Raw genomic sequence first — 18483 nt, 5'->3', positions numbered from 1 at the left:
TCACATCTCAGAGACGATCTCTTCGAATTACATTAATAACTTAAATGCCAGATCTGTAAGACAAAACTGCAGATTTTCAGCAAGAGCTTCGGTAAACACCATGGAAGTGCAGGATTGCCAAGCAGCTGTTGAAGTGTCACTTAATCTGTGTATGCTCTTAAATACAGCTATTTCCTCGTGCGGGATTGTGCAGGTAGGTTGATACTCATCGCAGAATACAAAACATATTTGTATAGAATTAAATGTCATCGGGGGAATTTGGCAGCATCCCATCTTTACCCGAGGTCAGTTTTCCAAGTGCAGAGTTAAGGCACGGAGGTGTTTGAAGGCGGGTTTTGCCGGTTAGACACATTCGCGTTTTTTATTATTTTAATGCTTTGTGTAAATCCAGGCAGCCGGGGAACCCTCGGGCCGTCACTAGGCAACGTAGCCCCGCCCCGGGCACGCCCATCTCCGGGCAAGCTGAGGGCAATGGCTTCACTCAGCTGCCGCGCATGCGCCCGGCTGCGGGAGCCGGTGGGATCTATGGTGAGGCAGGTGGTGCGGCCTGGCTTTCCCCCACTGTGGGGCGGCGCGGTTTGGCCTCATGGCAGCCGTGCTCCTCGTCACGCTCTACGAGTATTCGCCGCTCTTCTACATCACTGTGGTGTTCGTCTGCTTCCTCGTCACCAGCGGCCTGGTGCTGGGCTGGTGAGTGCGGCGGGGTGGCCGGCGCCAGCTGTGGGGGCAGCGTGTGGGGCCAACACTGGCGCTGTGGGGGCCGGTCCTGACCGTGGAGGCCGGTCTGGGGCGATGGGTCTTGGCTGTGGAGGTCTGGCAGTGTAATGAGGTGGCACGGTGTAGTAGGGGGGTAATGGGAGCTGGCATCCCTTGGGAAATGAGCTCGGGAGTGTAGGATGGCACTGGGGCGGAACAGCACTGGGGCTGTCAGTGGGGGTGGGTGTGTGGGAACTGGCAGTGGTCGAAGTGGGGTTGTGCTGAAGAAAGGAGGGTGAGGAGAGCTAGCACTGACTATAGGGGAAGAGGGCCTGCTCCAGCAGGAGAAGGGAAAGATAAAAGCTATGGACACCTCTCCTGGTGTGGCTGGGAGAGGACCTGACCCTGAGTGAGGGGATGGAGGTCAGGGAAGGCTGCTCTAAGAGAAAAGTTTGGCACTGTTGGAGGCAGACATCTCGAATCTTGGTGGTAGATAAAATGAGCAACTACTGAGTAAGGTGCCTGGCATTAGGCCAGATAGCAGCTTAATCTGCCAGCCTTTAAGGCAGAGTTGTTGCTGAGGTGTGAGGCTACCCTGGACCGCTGATGGGGCACTGGTCTGTTCCCCTGATGAAGCTCAGAGGAGAAGGGGGTGTTTCAGGTGAACTGAACAGGGTGCTGGGACTGGGATAGGGAGAAACCTTAAACAGCTGACCTGCTAAAATGTCTAGAGGGGTGATGAGCTATGCGCTGTTCTGTTTTCCTTCCAACTCAGGAGTGTCCGTAAATGTAAATACTGATACTTGACAAGCGGAGAGCATTGATTAGCAATCAAAATACTTTATGTAGGAATTGTGGATCCACCACACTTGTGTGGCTTCTGGAGAGAATAAAATTGAGTTATTGCATTTCATCCTATTGGTTTAACATTAATATCTGTAGTGCTGTGCTTTGGTGTTTTCTTTCCTTTGTCTCTCTTTGAATTACAGATGTTTTAGCTGTAGCTGTTTGTTCTCTTGGCAGCTTATAAATGCTCTGCTTGACTTTTCCTTTAGTGCAAAGTCTTTCCCTTATTTACATCACTTTGTTAGCTGCCACTGCCTCAAACATATGCCATCTATTGCTTTTGGTGTGAATGAAGCTATCTTTTGATCTTTCAGATATGCTTTGTGGAAAGTTTTTGTTCTTGTTTTGCATTGCCTCCCCTAGTGCTGGGTAAGTGGTAGTGAAGGCATGACTGGTCTCGTTATCTTTCTGTTGGATGAAGCACCACCTCATTATTTACTTGGAGAGAGAGAGGTGGTAGAAATCCTTTTCATAATTCTCTCTGTCCGACTGCACACTGATGGTACTGAATTGCCATCCATTTCTATCCGCTTTTCCTTTTTTGCTTCATCAGTTCTTTAAAAATATTATCTTTACAAGAAAATGATACTGAAACATGATTCAAATAAATCTCCTGCATATATATCCCAAGCCAGTGATCCTTTATCAATTTAATCATTATTTATCTGCTTATAATAAATGCTTTGCAATCCCCTGTTGTAAAATGTCTGAAAGAGGCGTACCACACATTTGCACATGTGTCTATTGATGCTTTTGGGGCTACAGGCTGTGCAGAGGGCTGTCCAGATGCAGTTTTATTTCAGGATCAGAAATTGCAGGTGCATCTGCACTAGATATTATTGCAGTTCATGTAAATATATACAAACTGTCTTCAAACTAGTTTGTTAAGGAACTGTTAGTCAAGTAGAAGCAGTAACCAGGAGCTCAACACATACAAGTATGTGAGTATTTGTCCAACTGCACAGAGATCTTTGCTGTTGCCTTTGAACCCTTCCATAGGACCAAGAGCCTCCAAGCAACTTCAGTGTGTCTGCAAATGCAGTTACAATTTAAGTGCTCTTGAACTTACGAAAACAACTTCGTCCTTTATTTGCTACAGAGTACTATAAATGCAGATGGTGTCACATGAGTACATAATACTTGATGTATTGCTGTAATGACATTTTGTTTCTCCCATCATTTTCGGCATCAGTTGTCAGCTTGTTTTATGGATGTGTTCATGATGGTGTCAGTCAGCCTGAAAAACACCAACTGCTTAGGAATGTTAATGTTTTCATTTGCAAAATCATGCACTGATTTGATGAGCGTCTGTTTTTATGGCCAGCCCTGGATACCTGTGGCTCTGCTCAGAGAGTCTAAGTAGGTTACTGCAGTTAGCTTTCTAGAGCCAGCCCATTAGATGCTCTGGGCATAGGAATGAAGTGGAATTTTGATTAGCTGAATGTGGTCCTGTGCCTCATCTTTTTAGCTGGAGATGACTGCTTGTATTAGGAAGAGCTGTAGGCTCAGCACCTGTTTGAGGTCCAGATTGCTCTTTGAAGAAATTAACTGATAAACAAAACCATTGGAAACTCCTGCCGTATTGTTCTGAAGAAATTTATTTTCCCCTATACCAGCTAAAGATCTAGACTGATATGATTTTAGATCATAAAATAAAAACTATATCTTTATTCATCCTTCATACACTGAATACTACCTTAAAATTTACAGAAGCGTTGTACTTTATTGTTGAATAGAAAGGCCTTTCTGCCTTCAGCTGCTGCTAAAACTGTACTAGTGGCTTTTTTGTCTGGCTGCTTTCCATGGTGATTATCCTGTTGCTTTTGACCAGTGAAGAAAGTTTCCAAAGAATGGGTTTTTTTACTTTGGAATCAGCCAGATGGTATAAAACAGGAGGCATCTTTATATGTGGCTGGAGAGATTAGCTGTACTGAGTTTTGGATATTGAATAAGTGAAACAGCTGCTGCACCTGGTTTCTTTGTGAGATGTTTAACTGGTGTACTTCATTACAGCCCCAGTGAAGTCAGCATGGCTGTGTTAACTTGCATCAGAGGGAGATTTGACCCTCCATGCACACAAACTAAGTATGGCTGAGCGCCCTATTTTATATCATCAAAGAAATGCAAGTGTTTCCATCGAAGTTTAGCAAACCAAAGGAATTTATCAAAGATGGAATAATGAGTATAGAGTGTTTTCCATCAGCTCAATCTCTTTCCTCTTTGGTGTATCTGTGACACTCAGGCAGGAAGGCATTAAATGGTAAAGGCAAATATTTCTTAGACTGCCAGGAACAGGTTGTTGCTATTGAGAATGGCTTTGAGATTTTCTTTTGCTGAAGTAGTTTCCCCAACTTGAAAATCACTTTTGACTGATATTTTTCCCTGTTAGTCTTACAAAGAGCACCCTTCCAACATGAATCAATAGAAAGGAGCCCAATGTCAGTAAAAGCTCTGCTTTTATTCTTCGTTTGACACACAGGAGTTAGAAAAGATTTTAAAACCTGGAAAAAGTAGCAGTTAAGCCACGAAATTGTCTGTTTGGCTCAGAGCTGTATTGTACGTGAAATTACTTTAGCAATTTTCAAACTGATTGCTTTGAAGTTGGTAGTGCCCTTTTCATCTTGAGTTATTGATATGAGACCCATCTTACTGTAACAGCTGCTATTTCAGTATACTAAATGGAAACAGTTGATGCAGGGAAGAGCCGATGCTTCATGCCATTCAGAGTTTTCCAGCACCCAATATGCTGATGACTGCATAAACCAAAATTCAAAGCCATCAAACAGGCCATTGCTTCAGCAGTACGGGTGGCAGTGACAAAAGCACGAATTCAGGAAAGTACAGCCTGAGCTAATTAATAACTGTTTTCTCAAATGCATTAACAAGAGATTCCCACAGCCCATCCCTCTTGCCTTACTAATGAGACAGGACTGGATTAATGCAGTTAAGAAAATCTCTTCAGTCTCTGAAGTAGTCTTCTGATTGCATATCTGGGACAGTTTCTCTAATCAGCTTTTGGTTATTGCAAGTTATTGCTATCACCTTAAAAAGTGAATTATTTTTAGCCAAGTGCAAAAGGAAGTCTGTTGTGGAGCTTATTTTGTAGATCCTGATCCTGATCTTCTGTAGTGATTCTTTTAAAAGCACCAGACAGTATGAAAATCTTGGGGGTTTTAATTGATGTCAGAAATCATCCCAAAATATTCTTCCTCGCTTTCTTTGATTTTTATTTTGATTCATAGGGTGTTTAAACTTCTAAACCTTTGCTTCGTTATCCTTTCAGGGTCAGAATATCACTTGGACTAGCATGCTAGTTTTGGCTTTGAAGTGGTCTTAGGGTCTCAGCTTTGATTCAGAGTCAAAGAGTCCTTTGCACTTTGTTTCTGGCTCAAAGCAGAGGCTTTACAGCCCCTCATTTAATATCAGCATATTATTGTAATTGAGATTTACATGGGAAATCAGGATCTTATTCTCCCATAAAAAGATCTTGCTGGCTGTAGTTACAGCTAGAAATATCTTAGGCTGAATGTCCTGTGACGAGATGTGCAGAACGTCAATTGGGAAAAAGCCCTGGCTAACCGTTTACCACTAGAGGGCATTGACCATTCTCGTTAATGTTATTCTCGTTCTGGAAACATTGCAGGAGTAAAGCACTCCCCCTTTATAGACTCTCTGTATCACTATGAAGACTCCTACCTTCTGCCACAAAAAGCTGGAGTCAGATTGGCAGGCTATATTATGCATGCATCCTAGCAGATATTCTGCAAAGCCAAGCTAGTTCTATTTGTTGTGCTGCTTGCTATTTAGAGCTGAAGAAAAATTCAAACGTGTCAACACTAACACTTAACCCACTTGTTCTTGTTTCGTGTCTCATAGGTTTGGGTTGGGTGTTCCTGTTATTCTGAGAAACTCGGAAGAAACAGAATCCAGCACAAGAGTATTGAAAAAGCGCATGAGACAAGTGAAGAATCCTTTTGGGTTACAAATCCCTCATCCTGCTACAGCTTCAGTAACAAGTCAGTGGATTTCTGATGTCCTTGATTTTTGTCAGTTTGGGTGCCTGAACTTAGTACTACGTTTTCTTGCTCTCACCCTTTTTCTTTGTCAAAATTCCTTAGAAACGTGCTTCCTTCCATCTTTACAACAGAAATAATTTTTACACAGCTTATATATGTGGTGTTTTTAAAAGTGAAATGTTTGGATATTTAAGCAGTTTGATTCTTATTAATAAAACACTTCCTGCTGTAACAGATTTTTAAGTAACAAAAACATTTGCTGATTACCAGCTACTGTGGGTATTTTTGTAAACTTTACAAAATTGTGGAATCCTATAGAATTCATTATAGAATATATGCCACCCACTTAAATCTAAGTCCAGATCTCCAGTGGTGTTTGGAAGTGCGCTACTTTAAAAAAAAAAAAAATCTTCCTCTCTTTCTATCTGTGCTTCACTGGAGACTGAATTTAAATATCTATTTGGATCAGGGTTCAAGTAGTTCCTAATGCCCTTGAAATCACCCACACAGGAAGTGAAATTCATGCCCTTCTGCATCACTGGGGAGTAGTAAGGAAGGCTGAGCATCTTCCACACACACAGATGTGGAACCTTCCTATGAATGAGAAAAGGGCTGCAGCGATTTTTATGCCTCCCCCAACATAAAAAAAACCCCACCCAACAACAAACCCAACAATTAGTCTTCAGGTAATATGGATTTTTCAGGAGGTTTGAGCACTTGAATTTGAGACTTTTCAAAAGTTCTGCTCCTGTTTGTGCATTAAGTGTTTAGAAGTTAATGGGTTGGGTACTTGATTTTTAGAAAAGAAATGAAGCGCATAGATCTTCTTTTTGTTCTCCCTCTGTGTGATCAAGATGGCCTTATTCTCGAGACCAAAGAGGGTGTTGTAGGCCAGTGACCCATGATCTAAAGAAGGAATGGACTTTGGGCTAGGGGTTGTGCTCTTGGGTCTGCCAGTGAGTGTAAAATGTTACCAGAAGTTAAAATTTACCCTTTGTGAAATGCACATGCTATTTTGTTAGCTTAATCAGCCATTTCATCTCCTTGCCCCCACTTCCTCATCTCCATTGACTCTCATAAGCACTAAACCTAGCCTAAGTTCTTAGAAGATTAGATGATAAAGATAAAAATTTGGGAGACTGAAGGTTTTTTTTTGCCTGTTGCCCTTTAAGAACCTCCACTTAGCAGTTCCAGAATTCCTACACATGGGTGAGTTAATAAAATCCTTATCTTCTTTCTACAAGAGGGTATAACACTGACACCTGATTGTCTGGAAGACTGTATTCTTACATGCTACTGGGGCTGCAGTGTTCAAAAACTCCACGAAGCGTTGCAGAAACATGTCTACTGCTTCAGAATAAAGACTCCTCAGGCATTAGAAGACGCTCTGTACAGCGAATACCTCTATCGACAGCAGTACTTGTATCCTTTTTTAAATTGTTTTGACAAAATATGCTAATTTATTGGCACAGGGAGTGTTGAGACTTGTGAACATTCCGCAGTTCTTGGCACAATATATTTTTGAACAAATATGATGACAAATATTCTTTATGCAAACGTCACATTTGTCTACAATTGCAGCGAAGCTGATTGTTTTCCTTGACACATACAAAGCATTAAAAAAAATGACAAGGAGGAAAAATATTGTCAGTTACCAGAAGATGCTCGAGTTGTCGATTTTGGCCCAGTGCCTAGATCTCGCTATCCCTTGATAGCATTGTTGACATTAGCTGATGAAGAAGACAGAGAAATATATGATATTGTAAGTAATACAAGAATATATTTTAGGGTTATTGTATTTAAGATCTGAATGGTTCAGGAGACAGACTTGAATAAAACAGCTTCCTTTCCCTGTCCCCTAGAATTTGGTCCCTAACTTTGTCACTGATGAATTCAGAGGAGCATGGCAGGATAACTGTCACATAATAATTATGTATGCCATTCAAAAGATGCTTGTGATTTTCACAAAGCTCATATTTGCAGAGGTCTTTGTGGTAAGCCCTGTGTTCAGATGAACTAGGGTTGTTGCAGGTTAGTAAGCTATTACTCCGATTTTTCTGATCACATAAACCTGCGGTGGAGCTGATAGGTCTTTTGCATTGTTGTTGGCAAGGTAGGAGGATATTCTTTTAGTGTTTGGCACGGATATTTGAGCTGATTCCTGACTTGAATTTTAGGAACATAGGAATTACCTTTCTGCAACAGGCCCGAGTCTGTGTAATACAGTATGTTATGTCTCACAGTAGCCAAGTCCAGGTCATTTACGGGAAGGTGTGAAGGTCCTGCAGTAGATTGATGAGAGACATGATTTGGGTCACACTTTCATCTCACTTTTCATTTGGTTGCTAATCTGATAGCAGTAACAGCTTGAACAATAATACAAGTGAACTTGGAAGCAAATTGTCTAAATCCACTGAACGCTTTTCCGTACGTTCATTTGGAAATTGTTTATGAGCACACCAGTGCCTAAGAAATCTGTTCCCTCTACAAGTGATGCCTGTCCTTGGCTTCTTGTCACTTGACCTTAGGATTGCCTTCCTCCTGTCCCCACTCGAGATGATTCTTTTTTTCCCTCCAGCTTGCACTAGAAACTGGTGCACTCAATTTAAAAAGTTGCTTAGGTGGCTGAACAAACTATGAATTGAGTACATGCGTAGTCATTGAGAAAGCGCGTATGGTGGGATGACATAGTACAAATACACTGAGAACCATTAACTTTTAAACTATTATTATCAGAACACAAAATCTGTCATTTTAATGGAGATTTAATGGCTTCAGGTTCCAAAACAAAGCTAACAGTGGTGTGGAGTTGTTTGTTTGTCCGGTGGTTGTTTTTTTGGGTTTTTTAGGCATTGTGATTTAGAAAAAAAGACCTTATTGCCAAAGAATAGTAAATTCAGTTAGTATAACTACAGATGTATAGGTACATATATATTTAAACTCTGCATGTAATTAGCCATGTATTGGATTTTGAAGTGCAAGTCTGATTTGCCTTTTAAATTTTTTTTAAACAAAACAGCTTTCTTCCGTATTTCATTTCTCTTTTGACAGCTTCTGGGAACTACAATAATATTGAATTTCACTTTCTTTTTTCCCTGCTTTTTAGAGGCTATTACATAATTTGGACAGGGTGAGGGGTATTAGGCACAGCATGCAAGCTTGGAGTGCTTTTATTTTCAGAAAAATGACTCTGAAGTCAGCCCATGGGGTCCTTTCATAATCCTTTCCAGTGAAATTTGTCAGTTTACAACCCGATCAGCGACACTTCTAAATGCTTCTCTGAGTCTAAAACCTGCAGTCCGTGTGTTTGTGAGGGAAGTGGGAGAAAGTAGAGAAGACTTTGCCTTTTACATGTTCCCCTGTAATTCTGTACTCAAACTTCAGCTGACAGCATCATTTCTCGTGTTGAAGACAGCTCAGGAAGCGGCTGCAGAAGTTGTACAGGACGTGAGTGCGTGCGCTCACTTCGGGCTCGGTTGCTGTAGGAAACTCCTTGCAGTTTGTCAACTTCTCTCCCACCTAGGAGAAGCTCATCATGAGTTAGTGAAGTGGATAAAGGAGTGTAGGAGTTGCTAGGTTGAAATCATAATGCAGGTAGTCTCTCCGAGGCACCTCCGTGACTGCGTAAGCAAGCCCTACTTCATAAGCTGCATAAGGACATACCTTCAGGATTGACTGCTTTTGGTTTGGGGCCTAATTCCATTAGGTGAGAGCAGTCAGAGTGGGTCTCCGCTGTAAACTGGCTCCATGGAGGACAGGGCAGAAAGCTGAAATACCACAAGGTGCTATTTTGTGCCGCATCCTTTTTTTTACCTTGTCCAGCATATTTTTTGGATCTGTGTTTGAAGTTAACATTGTTGAAGTCCTGCTTGTCTAAGGAAATAAGCAGGTCAGAGGTTGTAACAAAGTATGCAATCTTTCAAGCACAGTGTTCTATATGAATCATGTAATGAAAAGTTATTAAACATAGCTTTTTTTTTTTTCCTTTGGTAGATTTCAATGGTGGCTGTAATTCACATTCCTGATGAGAGCTACAGACTTTCCTGCAGAATATTATATCAGTATCTACTTCTAGCTCAAGGTCAATACCATGATCTGAAGGTAAGCCATGTACTGAGTCTTGTTTCATTTGGGCGACAATGTTAAGTTTAGTTTGTGTAGGCTTTCAGGAGCCTAAATTAGTATAAGGCTTTTATTGTCATGCAAAGAATTGGATAATAGCTAAAATTAAGTAGTTACAGACAAAGTTACTGTACAGAAATATTTTATATTAAAATATTCAAGATTTCCTGGAGAAATTACTTGATTCTAGTCTAGGAGGCCTAGGTTCTGTCCAGTTATTAAAGCAGTAGTAAGACATTAACTAGCTGTTGAATGCTTCCTCTCTACAGAACATTTGTTACCTGCTTGCTAGTCTCTTAAACCAGCACTTTTTCCTGTACTGCCCTTCAACTGGGAAAGCCTCAGAAGAAACTTTTTTTTAATTTCTTTTCACTGCAATACACGCACAAAGGTTAAGAATCTGCCTAGCACATACCATTATAAGTTAAACCAATGTTCTCATTATTCCATTTTGGTTTCCCTTATCTGTGCATGTTGTGGGACCATCTTTGTCCTGTGTCTGTCAGGCAGTTGATGATGTGATGAAGTGATTCACTTTTCTATTACTGTGATAATAAAATAACGTGATATTGATAAGCTAGAAATTGGGCCAAATTAATTTTATTGACTCAATTAGCACTCATTCAGAAATAGATTTGTCCAAAGAAATGTTTGTCTTGGCCATTTTTTTGCTGACATAGTTGATCCAGGTAAACTTCCCTGTTGATCCCCTTAAGCCTTCTTTTCATGTATGGCTGCTGTTGTAAAAACACCACTTTAAACTGAGTGGAAATAACTGTGTGGCTGCATTTTGTGTAGTTTTGTAGCATGGTCTCTGTGGGCATCTTTGGCTGCATGGTAGTTTACTGGCTTTATTAAGAGATCATGCCCTGAAGAATTTGCACTTCACATAAGACAGAAAGGAGTAGGGGATTTTAATGTGAGCAAGAGCGGAATGGGTTGAGTGAAGTAGATTTAACTACTTGGTGGATATGTTTTTGGTAGGAATGGATAGAACCATCTCTCTAGACATGGAGAATGACATACCAGAAACAGAAACCTGAGCTCTTCAAAACCTGGGCAGTTCTATTAAAGTTCATGCATGTACATTGATTTGATTCAGCTAAGATTTGACGACTTATCCTTAATATTTTCCCAGTGTTCTATGTAATTTTATGCTTCTGAAATACCTTTAACTGAAGGCCGGGCAACTGCCAGGACACAGGCAAGGAATGAGTCTGGCACTATTCGATCCAGTGGAAACGAGTGAATCTGACCCAGTGGAACTTGCATCGCATGTATGTGTTCAGGTATCGGGGGGAAAGTTTGTCGACTTCTAAATTTTTGTGTGTATGTGTATTTTAGCAGCTCTTCATGTCTGCAAATAGCGCTGCACCATCCTCAAGCGATACATCCTCTGGTGAGAGAAGCACTGACAGAAGCTTGCTAGAAAAGGCCGGACTGGCTGAAGAAGAACCAGAATTGCATGAAGAAAACAGTAAAGACTGTGTTGTTTGCCAGAACGGCACAGTGAACTGGGTACTCCTACCCTGCAGGCACGCGTGCTTGTGTGATGGCTGCATTAAGTATTTTCAGCAGTGTCCAATGTGTAGGCAGTTTGTTCAAGAATCTTTTCCACTTTGCAGTAAAAAGGAGCAAGAAGAAGATGAATCGACCCATATCTTGCAAGATGTTCTTCCTGGAAGAGTTTTTTAATGGGGGGAAAAAAATAGAAGTGGGTTGTATGCACCAAGACTAAATGTAGAAAACAGGCTGTTTATGGGAGGATATGTAGCATTAACTTGCATAGTTTTGCTTTTTATTGTTAGGTAATTTTCAGCTTCCTTATCTGTCTTCGCTCCATATGCTCACAGGAACACTACGTTTATCCATGCAATGTGGACAGAAGAAGTGCGTAGGATATCTTTGAAGGATGTGATTTTATTTATAACTTCTTACTAGTTTTTCATGGAGTACTATTGGAGGCTATTCTGATCACTAAATTTAGTATAACTACTAAGAAAAGAATAAAACTTGCAAGTGAAGTTGCACACAGCTCATGCTATATTTATTGTATTTAAAATACTAGAGCAATATATTATTTAAACTCAGTGTAATTTAGAAACCTAGCACTTTACTGAATGTATCAAATGAAGGAAAGTAAATATTCTTCATTGTTAAACCCATGTATATTTATTTTGTAGATGAAGGCTGGACTGTGGCAGGAGCTGAGAGTTGAATGCAGGATTCAGGACACTGTTTTGGGCTGTTTTGAAAGATTTGTGTGTGTGCGTGCATATGTGCATGTGTGAGGGACCTTAGCCAAAGCCGGCTGGAATGAGTGGAAAGATTTTTGTTGATTATTGTTGGCTTGAACTAAACGTTGCTGACACAGGCCTGAGCCTCTGCTATGTCATCTTGAGATACAGACTTTCAGTCTTGTTCGCAGTGGCTGTAAGAACTTGTTCTCCATGCAAATCTTCATTAATTACTCCATAGAGTGGTTACTTGGGCACTTTTGTGGTGCCATTCTTATACAAATAGCCTGCTTTGAGGAATTTCCAACTCTTTTTACTTGCATTGTCAGCTTGGATGCAAAGTTAACATTATACCTTTTATCAATAGTCCCAGGGAATTTACTTTAATTAAGAAAGAAGCTAAAGAATAGCAGGGAATTATTTCTTTTTCCCTCCAATGGTGTATTGTCAAAAGCAATAAAAATGGCTATTGAGAAGAGAAAGTGTTGTTTTGCTTCTTAAGAGAGCCAAAGTCTCCTAAAGACAGACAGGCCGAGTTTCACATCTGCTCGTATAAGACAAAAATACCAACACTCATTAGAACCTGTAGGAAAATGAGGAGTAGCTGCTCTCAGTCCCGCCTCTTGTTCGCTTGCAGCTTTGCCCCACACCCAACTCCAGGACAGCTGCTCAGTCTCAGGGAGAGAAAGCCGTGCTCCAGGCTCTTCAGCCACACTGTCCAGCGGCTCCTTTATCAGTGCTGCCAGTACAGGATACTCACAAGGTGCTGCACACCTCCAGACCACAGGAAGGAAGTTTCCCCTCCTCAAAGGTATTCCATCTTCATCTTTCCGTCATTCACTTTTTTTGTTTTGCCATGACCCTGCTTCCAAACTCCTGGCAATTATCTCTGAGGAAGAGATTTAGGTGGTGTTGAAAGAGTAATGCTTAGCTGTAAAGACAGGTAGAGGTTGGGAATTGATGCATGTAGCCACGCATTTCTAGCCAGTGATCGGGAGGCTGTTTGTAAGACAATTTATTTGGTTTACGTAAAGTGACCTTCCATGCCAGGGAGAACTCAGGGATAAACTGCTGGCCAAATCAGCCTTTGGTTTGCACTGTATATCAAACAGGAATTAAATACATAGGTGTCTGTGGGGACTGATCAGTGCTTGCGGAGAACTGTGGAAGACAGATGGAGAATCATCATGGCAAAGAAGGGTGTATAGGCTGCAATTCAGGAGGCTGAGAACAGCAAGAGGAGAGCAGAGGAGGATGTAATAGCAGCAGGAACGAGTGCTGGCTGGAGAGTTGGTGGCAGTAAGGCCCTACCTCGGATATGAACACAATGCAGATGTGGAGCAACAACAGTGGGATGCAACTCAAGCAGACCCAGAGCTGCCTGTGTTCAGAGAGTGTAGAGACTGTGACTATCACGCAGGGTCTTCACCACTTGGGGTGAATGACAGAGGCATGATGAGGACTTGTCCTCCGTGTCACTAGAGGCAATCCTCACCAGACCACTTAGACATGTGTGTCTTGGTGCTAGTGAGAATGTGAACGTGCAAGAATGAGTGTGAAAGAATGAGTGGGTGAAATCAGTCTTAAAAATAAAAATCACCTTCCCTTTCTATGTGGTCTCACATTGAGCTTCGGTAGCTTGGAGGTTAGCCTCCCTGTGTCACTGGCCTTGTTCTGTCATTAAAAGGGAGCAGCTAATGTGATGATGGCGGAACTAATTATCCGTGTGTCACTGTGTTGTGAAATGGAGAGCTGGTGTAAATTGTGCTATGCCTCTATGGGCTCTCAGAAAAAGTAATATAAAGACCAAAGAGCCTGAGCCATGACAGTAGCCATTTCCATACAAACAGCTTGTACTACCAGCATGTGGGATAGTGGCTGTAGAGGTTGTTATTCCAGAGGAGCAGGTTAATGCTGCACTGGTTCTAACCTGGAGCTGGGCACTGCTTGTTCGTTAGCAGGGACTTGGTTGGCCCACACAGATGATCAGGGAAGTGTTGTTTACTGCTTGACCACTGTAGTCCCCAGCATTAAATCCAATTAATTAAAATTTCCCAACAAGACAGCATGATCCAAGCTTGTGGGCTTGTTTAATCTCAAAGTGAAATGGTATTCAAGTAAACCCCACAGAGAGTTGCCTGGTCTGTCTCATCCTTCAACCAATCGATGCGAGTATTAAATAATAATGGCAGACAGGATGTAGCTGTGCTGAACTGCCAGGCCATGTATTTACCGTTAAGTCTGTCCCAGCTTTTCATTTGTTTCATGTTCTTTTAATAGCAATTTCCAGAGATGCTTGGTTGCTTTATCAGATGTAACCAGCTTCCTTGCTGGCCCAAATCAAAGACCTGAGTTATAAAAAGTACTGGCTTATGACGTTTGCCCTTCTTCTAGAAGCCATCTCAAAATACAGGTGAGAAGTAAAAGGAGCAGCTCGAAAGCTGTCTTGTATGTCCCTTGGTTGTCTTAAAACAAGGATTCAAGGCTCTGAGAGAGAAATAAAACCTTCCCGTGACCCACAAAAAGACAGCATATTGACAGAGGCTGTTCTGCTCTGTCGCCCTGTTGTAATAGAGGTAATATAACATTCCTCTTCCGCTCATTATAGATGATGTTTATGGGTTTGGTGACATCAAGGAACACACGCAGACTTCTGGCGACAAGATTTGCTTCTTTTCAGCTGTGTTGAGGTATTACAAATTTGTAATGATTTTTGCTGCAGGAGGGAGGTGGGAAGTACCTCATGACTTGGTTTGGTTCATCGAACTGTGATCAGAGCTGAGGCTTTGAAATGAGTTGATCAAACTAAGTGGTGTTACTTGGGGATGTCCCAAGGTGCCTTTCCACATCCCAACGGGCTGTGATATGGATATCTTTCCTCTGCAGAGAAAGTTGTTCTGGTAGGATCTCCCTCCCTCCCTTCTTGCCTCCTTGGAGTAGAGGGCAAATGGTAGGAGGGAGACAATTCAGGTTAATTAATCTTAAAATGGTCTTTCTCTTCCCATGGGGAATTCAGAATTCCCATAAGGCGCTTTGAAAACTGGCTAATGCCCTGACCCCTACTCCTCGTGGACTGAAATGCTGCTGTGTTCCGCTACAGACCCTACAAAGTCCCACCACCGCCATTAAGACTGGCAACTGACCATCAGACTACTGACACTGCCAACATGGCACCATGCTGACCCCCATCGAGGAATAAGGGAAGGAGGAGTTCAGCATCTCATGTTTTGGTGGGCCTGAGCAGATGAGAACTCATGTACTTGTGTTGTTTAGCTTTAAGACAAGCTTCTGTGTGAATCTGATTAAAATGATTCATTTACTTGCTAACATCAAACTTAATACTGTAAGCATGGTAAAAGGAGTTGGGAATCAGGGTCTGAGTTTCTCCTGCTAGTTTGTGTGTTGCTCAGTCCCCCCATGCCCTGGTGAAACTCTGTGAGATCTGCCAGGTGCAGGAGGTCTGGTGCTGACGTGTGGAGCAGGGAAGTCTCTGCAGGAACTGACCGCCAGTCACAATTTGCTCAGTTGTCCTGATACCCAGAATAAACAAGGAATGGCCTCTGTCACTGCCACGGACGTGCAGCCCCTGCAAAGGCTGTCCCTGGTGTCCTGTGTCTTTATAGCTAATGTAATTAATGCCAGGAATAGCTGAATTTTATCTGATACAGCAAAAGTCCTCCTCTGAACTAAGCCATTAGAAAGGCTGAGCAGGAATGTCAAAGAGAAAAAACAAGTTTACGGTTCTATTTCTGGATAACTTTAGTATTACTACCATTTTAATGTTGCTTTGACAGCACACAGTGACCTCAAAATGCAAATGCATACCTGAGAGCAGCTCACAACCAAGCATTGGAGAGGTCCCGTGCTTTGCAGGGTGCTCCAAAACCAGCCAGACTCCACTCCCTGCCTTGCCACTGCTCTCTGAAGCAGTGCTGGCCGCCATCCCCTGGGATATTTGCCCTGCTGGTGGCCACAGAGGGGCTCGGAAAGTCTCTACTGAACAGCACGGAGTCGCTCAGGCGGCTTTGCATGTTGTTTCTGTATTGTTTTACTCCCTTGTGTCCATGAGTGACGTGAGCAGAGAGATACAAGCTTGTAGCGCAGTGATGGTTGTACCTGTAAAATGGAGCTTCTACCAGTCTGGTTCCATAAATTTCTAGGAATGTGCAACACCTACATAAAGGCACCTTTGTCTGGATGCTGTGCATCTGAGCTGGGAGAGTTCCTGCTTTAATTCTGTGTCCTGGGTTTTGGCTGGGATAGAGTTAATTTTCACAAGGAGCTGGGAGGGGACACAGCTAGGGCCACTGACCCAAACTGGCCAAAGCGATATTCCGTACCATAACATCATGCTCCATATATAAGGGGGGAGCTGACTGGGGAGGAGGAGTTGCTGCTTGGGGATGGGCATCCCTCAACACTGGGCATCGGGTTTGGGCAGTGAGCACATTGCATTGTGTATCATTCACTTTGTATATTCTAAGTACTGTTGTCGTTATTTTCCTCTCCCTTTGCTGTCCCACTAAACTGTCCTTATCCCAACCCATGAGATTTACCTTTTTCCTCCAATTCTCCTCCCCATCCCACCAGTAGGGAGGAATGAGCGAGCGGCCGCATGGTGCTCAGCTGCCAGCTGGGTCTAAACCATGACATTATGCCATCTCATAATGGCAGTGACTTAAACCAGTAAAAATACTATGTGTAAACATAGTCTTAAGACTAGATGAAGTCTTCAGTGGAGTCTGATGTTCACAGTGAGGAGTCTGGTTCTCCGACAGTGTTTTAATCATAGAATGGTTTGGGTTGGAAGGGACCTCAAAGCCCATCTAGTTCCAACCCCCCTGCTGCAGGCAGGGACACCCTCCACTAGACCAGGTTGCCCAAAGCCCCATCCAACCTGGCCTTGAACACTGCCAGGGATGGGGCCTCCACAACCTCTCTGGGCAACCTGTTTCGGGGCCTCAGCACCACTCTAACAGTAAAGAATTTCTTTCTAATATCTAATCTAAATCGACCCTCCTTCAGCTTAAACCCATTACGCCTTGTCCTGTCACTACACTCCCTGATAAACAGACCCTCTCCAGCTTTCCTGTGGGCCCCCTTCAGGTACTGGTAAGCTGCAATTAGATCTCCCCAGAGCCGCCTTTTCTCCAGGCTGAACAATCCCAACTCTCTCAGCCTGTCCTCATAGGAAAGGTGCTCCAGCCCTCTGATCAGCTTCGTGGCCTCCTCTGGACTCGCTCCAACAGCTCCATGTCTCTCCTGTACTGGGGCCCCCCAAGCTGGATGCAGTACTGCAGGTGGGGTCTCACCAGAGCAGAGTAGAGGGGCAGGATCACCTCCCTTGACCTGCTGGTCACGCCTCTTTTGATACAGCCCAGGACACGGTTGGCTTTCTGGGCTGGAAAAGCAACAACAGATTATAAATTCATGCTGAGGTTACTGAGCCTTCATCAGGGTTCAGGGAAACCCAAAAACCTCCTTTTATTCCCCCTCTCTACACACATACTCCTCAGCCATAGGAAGAGCACTACTGTGATGTTTGCCATAGTCACGACATGAGGAGTCACTGCATTTCCATTCTTTAGAAAATACCTGTACTACCTGAGCAGTGTCCGGGTGCTCCTGAGGGTCAAATGAATCCCAGAATTATTTCTGCAGGACCAGCAATAAATTACCTGGATAATTAGTTGCTACCTGTGTTTTATATCCTCAGCCTGCGGCACCCTTGTATCAGCAGAAGCTTTGTACCTAGAAAGCTTTTCTAGGTTTTAGGTGCCTTCTCCAGCTTTTTGTCTTCATCAAATGAGGGTTTTTAGTGGTTCCTAATATTTTTTACTCTCCCATTGCATAGCCATTTCACATCTAATATTTCTTGGCAGATTTTTCAACAGTAGCTGTAGTCAGGGGACTGGTGAGAAGTCTAATGCATCACTTATCTCTCTCATAGTGCTATTTATTTCAGTGTCTATCAGCTGCTTGCGAGCAATATTTTAACAAACAGGCTAGAGGGAAGCTTGCTAACTTGTGAATTATTTTGATTAGTTGTTCCTCTTCTTTTTTTCTTTTAACTCTGCAGCTGCTATCGAGTTTGGAGGCAGCGAGACCCCATAGATCTACCAGGGGTCATCATGCATCAGTCTCCTGCCACCAGAATTGACCATAAGACACAGATGTTCTTTTGCTTCTTAGCTGGTCAAACGCAACACAGACACCGTGCTTGAAGCTACTTGATTTTGGTCTCCAGTTCCTGTGGGTCCTCAATTTCAAGGGTTTCCCCTGTAGGGAAAGAACCTAGACCACAAGTTCAAAACACACCAGCTTGCAGGAAGCCTGGGGTGGGATATTGCTGGCAGCGAGGCTGAGGATAATTACGGCAAGCGGGGACCCCTGAGGGAGGCAGGCACCGCATTTGCTCACGTGGCTGCTCTGCTTGCCAAGGTTAGCAGACCCCTTTCTATGGTGGCACATTTCATTGATCAAAGTAAGAACAGGGCAGCAATTTATGGCATATGACAGCTTGAAAAGCAACGCTTTTCACCAGACACTTCCACACACGGAGACAA

At 42.9% G+C, this 18483-nt stretch overlaps 1 protein-coding gene across 3 annotated transcripts; it reads left to right on the top strand.

Moving 5' to 3' along the window:
* The first annotated feature begins 481 nt into the window (after nt 1-481).
* CGRRF1 (cell growth regulator with ring finger domain 1) lies at nt 482-16666 on the top strand. 3 transcript variants are annotated; one of them, XM_054825813.1, is made up of 9 exons: nt 484-690; nt 5419-5558; nt 6803-6980; nt 7173-7320; nt 9552-9659; nt 11025-12728; nt 14198-14330; nt 14526-14607; nt 14934-16666. In XM_054825813.1, the coding sequence occupies exons 1-6, from the start codon at nt 587-589 to the stop codon at nt 11373-11375; spliced, it is 1029 nt and encodes a 342-aa protein (XP_054681788.1). In that variant the 5' UTR covers nt 484-586; the 3' UTR covers nt 11376-12728; nt 14198-14330; nt 14526-14607; nt 14934-16666. The 3 variants fall into 3 exon arrangements, with proteins under 3 accessions (XP_054681789.1, XP_054681788.1, XP_054681787.1); XM_054825812.1 differs by lacking the exon at nt 14934-16666 and having other exon boundaries at nt 14526-14758; XM_054825814.1 differs by lacking the exons at nt 14198-14330; nt 14526-14607; nt 14934-16666 and adding an exon at nt 10862-10957 and having other exon boundaries at nt 482-690; nt 11048-11217.
* Nucleotides 16667-18483: the final 1817 nt, after the last annotated feature.

The sequence above is a fragment of the Grus americana genome, chromosome 5 (assembly GCF_028858705.1).
Source record: "Grus americana isolate bGruAme1 chromosome 5, bGruAme1.mat, whole genome shotgun sequence".
NCBI lineage: Eukaryota > Metazoa > Chordata > Aves > Gruiformes > Gruidae > Grus > Grus americana.
This window is presented reverse-complemented; position numbering and strand designations above follow the sequence as displayed.

Excerpts from the sequence above, each read along its gene's own strand:
- CGRRF1 (XM_054825813.1), top strand. The coding sequence starts at position 587 with ATGGCAGCCGTGCTCCTCGTCACGCTCTACGAGTATTCGCCGCTCTTC. Across the intron at positions 691-5,418 it reads AGCGGCCTGGTGCTGGGCTG|GTTTGGGTTGGGTGTTCCTG; the intron begins GTGAGTGCGGCG and ends CGTGTCTCATAG. Across the intron at positions 5,559-6,802 it reads TGCTACAGCTTCAGTAACAA|AGGGTATAACACTGACACCT; the intron begins GTCAGTGGATTT and ends TCTTTCTACAAG.